Source organism: Adiantum capillus-veneris, chromosome 27 (genome assembly GCF_014529385.1).
Source record: "Adiantum capillus-veneris isolate H3 chromosome 27, ASM1452938v2, whole genome shotgun sequence".
Taxonomy (NCBI): Eukaryota; Viridiplantae; Streptophyta; class Polypodiopsida; order Polypodiales; family Pteridaceae; genus Adiantum; species Adiantum capillus-veneris.
Window position 1 is genome coordinate 107,286,198 of NC_140957.1, and position 4,865 is coordinate 107,291,062.

Genomic DNA, 4,865 nt, shown 5'->3' on the forward strand with positions numbered 1-4,865 from the left:
CCTGCATTGGCAACCAGATTCATGACCCTACGCAAATGTTACGCCTTCTCCAAATTTGTTTGAAGAGTGATGCACGAGCTTGGTCCAAATCATTTGAAGAGGAGTTGCGTATGGCTGATCCACCTATAAGATTGAGTTGGGACAATCTAAGGCATGGATTGGAAGTGGAGTTTGTGAAGATAGAAGATCCTGACAAGGTGTGGCAAGAAGTACAGGCTTTGGTGCAAAAGGAAGGTGAGCCAGTAGATGCGTACATACGTAAGTTTTCATTGGCATGGGAGCGAATGTGCAAGGCTTTAACACCACAGGTACCCCCGCCTGACATGATGAAGAAGGACAGGTTCTTAGCTGGTCTTTGGGAGAATATGCGTTGGAGAGTAGAGCTAAAGAAGCCTAGGACATATGAAGATGCACTAGAGGTAGCAAGGAACAAAGAGTGGAAGCTGAGGAAAATGAGCCAGTTAGGGGTGGAGTCTTTGCCCATGAGGTCTGAATTTCAGCCTATGGACTCTTTACAAGGTCGTATGTCAGGGGTTCAACATGAACCAGTGGTTCCTGTTACTACTCAGGTTATGCCAGCAGTGGTCACTACAGCAGTGCAAGATGATGGCCTAAGGCAAGACATGAGGCAAGTGGTTGATTTGATGAAGAATCTCAGCCTAAACATGCTAGGTCAAGTGGGAAATAATCGAGGTCGAGGGAGGTTCGCAAATCAGCCAGGAGATGAAGAAAGGCCTAGGAATGGTGTTGGACAAAGCAATGGTAGGTTTTGGAGGCAGACGCCCACATGTTATAATTGTGGAGAGTTGGGTCACATCAGCCCGCAATGTGATAAGCCACCAAGGATGGGGGGAGACATGTATCCATTGTCAAGACAGGTGCTAACTAGATCAAATGATTATGGCATCGAAATTAAGGGAGACGAAGGAACCAGTGGTCTGACCCAGGAGGAAAAGGGAAAGACAAAAGTGCTAAGTGTAGTCACCTTGGAGAAGGCATCAAAGCTAGAGGATACATTAGTGATGCCTATTGGGAAGAGGACCACAGAGGAAAAGGAAGGAAGAAGTGCCCCAGGTCCTAGTAAGAAGAAAGGAAAGAGCCATGAAGGCGAGGATGTCAAGGCCAAGAGGAAAAGGAGAGCTCGTCGAAAGTTTCATGTTTCAGATTTTCCACTAGGGGATGGGCAATTAAGCTATGACTTGAGGGAGGATATGACGAGCAGGAAGGCAGATGTTACTTTTGGGCAGCTTATAGAGATGGTGCCTAAGCTAAAGCGACAGTGGAAGAGGATGGTTAACCCAATGGAGAAAGAGCCAGAGAGAGGTTCAGTAAAGGTGTTGGCAATGGATGAGCTACCAGACATTTGTCCAATAGTAGATGTGTGGCATAAAAGGAAAAATTTGGGACAAGGTTATGTGGATGGCGGAGCCCAAATATGTGTCATAACACACTCATGCGTTGAGAAGATGGGTCTCACAGTGGCTGGGGTGTCAGGTTTTCGGATCAGATTGGAAAACCCTCAAAAAGTAAAATGCTTGGGTGTTGTAAAGAGCTTAGAAGTGGAGGCATATGATGCAAAGGCAGTGGTTGATTTTCATGTGATGCCAACAGGGTTGGGAGCATATCCTATTATACTGGGCAGACCATGGTTACGTGCAGTGGGAGCTGTTCAAGATTGGCGACATGGTACGATTAGCCTCTATGGAAAGACAGGTACCAAGAAGCTTTATAATATGGACACAAGGAAACGATTAGAGGAGCTTTATGAAGATGAGGATGAGTCTAGTGATGAAGACTCTTCCACGGTGATAGATGAGGACAGTGATAGCACTACCAGCAGTGATGAGGATGCTGATGTTGCATTTCTTTTGATGGATAAAGAAATCCAGGAGTGTGGTTTAGTCGCATTTGCGAATGAAGTTGAAGATGAAAGTGAAGGGCCTTATGAAGTGATTGAAGGGTTGATGCAAACCAAGGTTGAGTTGTCAAAGAAGCAGGAATTGATGACACAAATGATCAGTGGAGACCTCTCAGCTATGGAGAAGGACATATATTTGCACATGCAGGTCTATGCCAAAGTAATTGATGATTTTCTTGATGGGAGGTTGATAAATGGCATCTCTACAGGTTTTCCTTGCGAACCAGGTGAAATTTTGATTAAGATTTTGATGCAAGGAATGCCAAGTGTTTTTGTGTGGGATCCAGGTGGAATGAGCATCTACTAGTGTTGCTGCTGCTGAGCATGAATGCTCTAGCAGGCTAGGGGGTGGGCAAATTATGTCAGGAGTTTTTTGGAGCAAGGAATTGCGCATATGTACATATCCATGCATGGTGCATCGAATAAAGGTTTGCCCAATTTCCATAGCCAGGTGGTTACGTGGGGCCCACATGTGTACAGGTAGGACAGCATGTACATAGTGCAGCGATTTTCACTATTATCAGTATTAGTGTGTTTTTTCTGCAATAAAGTGAAGTTGGTAGCGCGTAAAACTTCTCGAGGAAGCTATCCGCGGGCCGACGACGTGAGGTCAGTAGGTGCGTCAGATGGCATCTAGTGGCGTCAGGAGGGCGAACGAGGTCAATATTTGGACGCAGATGAGGACGGACACAACGTGGGTGTTTTCTTGTGAGAGTTACGCAGAAAGGTCATCATGAGGACCTTTTTTGGGGGCCACTTCACGTGGTGGTGAGGTGCATTATTGGAAAAAAGCTGAGTGCCAGGTGTGCGAATGATGCAAAAAGGTGACAACTATGCACTGCGAGGTCAGTTTTTGGCCTGTTTGGGGTCCGTTTGAGGTCATCTAAAAGGCCAAGGGTGCCCAAGTAATAAATCTAAGTGTGGGAACTGAAAAAAATGAGAGAAGACCAGAAAAAACGTGGAGAAGAGAGGAGGAACAGCCGCAACTGTGTTTTTGCTCATTTTGGAGCCTGTTTTGGCCGTAAAATGCTCATCCGAGGTCGGATTTGAGCACTTTGACATTGTAGACTGGGGTTTTGGGTCGTTCCGGACGCGATGGCGCTGTCCATTTTGCCAAATTCCTCACTTTTTTTTTGCTGTTTTTCTGTGTAATCTTCTCCGGTGAGTGAAGCTTCTTCTCCAATTTGTGATTGTATCTGGTATCTTTTACCCATATTGTGTGAGTTGTTTGCCCCATTGGTGTTGGCCCAAGCTCATTTGTATCTAAACATCAGAAATTCTCCTCTTTTGAGCTGAGTTTTTTGGGTGTGTGTGTGTGTGTGTGTGTGTGTGTGTGTGTGTGTGTGTGTGTGTGTGTGTGTGGAGTGGGCAAGTGGATAGTCTCTCTCCTCTCACTCTAGAGGTGTGTTCCCTGTTTCGGCCAGGTGTGTTGTGTAAGCCGAGTGGTGCCCCATAGGGTGTGTGTGTATCTTCCCAAGAGTGTGTGTCGGGTCATTATAGAGGTGCTGTGTGTGTTTTCATCCCGCTCACACCGTTGTGTGCAGAGTGTGCTCTTACATGAGATAATCAGTTTACAAAATATAATATAATAGAAGTTAGTTTTATTTAGTTCAGTGTTCAATTTTGACATGCAGAGATTTTCTCACTTCAAAGTGAACATAGGTAGATTTTTTTTTGTCCTGTGTAGAGCCATCACACTAAGCTCTCACTAGAATTAAAATTCAAAAATATCATCTCCAAATATATTGATATTTAATTTTTCTTATTTGGATTGCAAGATCTATCATACCACGTGATTGTACATGTGCAGGAAGTGCATATAGATAAGCGCTCAAATATCTATTGTAGAGTGTGAGAACTTCATGTTTTCACTACATATAGATACGGCAATCGTCAAGGTCTGCATTCGATTATCATGTTACAATGAGAATCATGTCCAAGTCTTGATTAATATTATCGATTATCGTCATTAGGAAGAGAATGGGGTATAGGAGGGCCTCTTTATTCGGCAATTGAAGAAAATGCTTAAAATTTAATCAAGCTTTGACCAAAGACTAGAATGGTGGGGTAGACAACCTAGAGATGTCTATAACTTTTTCTTTTTTTTCTTAAAGATTATATGGAGATTTCACTAGATCTGATTGGAGTTACTCTTCCCCCCAAAAGTAGTTTTTTAATTTTCAAATATTAAAAGCTTCTCACTCTTATTTTCTCTTTGTCTCATCTCTTCTTCTTTATCTCCCTCCAAAAGTTTCCCAAGCACTCTTTCTATCTCTTTAGCTACTGAAAAGTGCAGATCTACAATCTTTATCTCCACTCTCTCTCTCTAAAATGCCATGACATCTCTCTCTCTATCATCTCTCCTATTCTCATAGTAGGGCACCTTTTTGCAAAGTAGCGTACAACACATCATTTTAGCTCTGTAACATATCCTTCTACCTCTTCCTTTATAACTACATCATCTCCTTCTAGATCTACAACCTCTTTCTCCATAGCTATAACTTCTCCTTTTTTATCTACAACCTCTTTCTGCATAGCTATAACTTCTCCTTTTAGATCTGCAACCTCTTTCTCCATAGCTCCAACATCTCCTTCGAGATCAACAACCTCTTTCTCCATAGCTTCAATATTTCCTACTAGATCGACAACCTTTTTCTCCATAGCTCCAATATCTCTTGCTAGATTTGCAACCTCTTTCTTCATAGCTCCAACATCTCCTTCCTTGAACAAGGTTCCCTAACCCACTTTTGCTCTCTTCCCAAGCTTGCATCTCTCTTTTGAGGTCTTTACGTAACCCCTTTCTTTATGTGCATCATCAACTTCCCAACTCTAGCTCCTTATCACTTTTGAGGACTCTTTCCATAGTTGTTGTAGCATCTCCTTCCTTATTCTCTCTCTCTCTCTCTCTCTCTCTCTCTCTCTCTCTCTCTCTCTCTCTCTCTCTCTC

At 43.3% G+C, this 4,865-nt stretch overlaps 1 protein-coding gene across 1 annotated transcript; it reads right to left on the reverse strand.

The window, feature by feature from the left end:
- Window positions 1–4,327: 4,327 nt before the first annotated feature.
- On the reverse strand, window positions 4,328–4,537 carry LOC147422525 (uncharacterized). Its single transcript, XM_086503646.1, has one exon. It carries the CDS (start codon window positions 4,535–4,537, stop codon window positions 4,328–4,330), a length of 210 nt encoding a protein of 69 aa, XP_086359772.1.
- Between the last annotated feature and the right edge of the window lie 328 nt (window positions 4,538–4,865).

Bases quoted from the DNA above. Each gene is read 5' to 3' on its own strand.
- LOC147422525 (XM_086503646.1), bottom strand. From the start codon at position 4,537: ATGGAGAAAGAGGTTGTTGATCTCGAAGGAGATGTTGGAGCTATGGAG.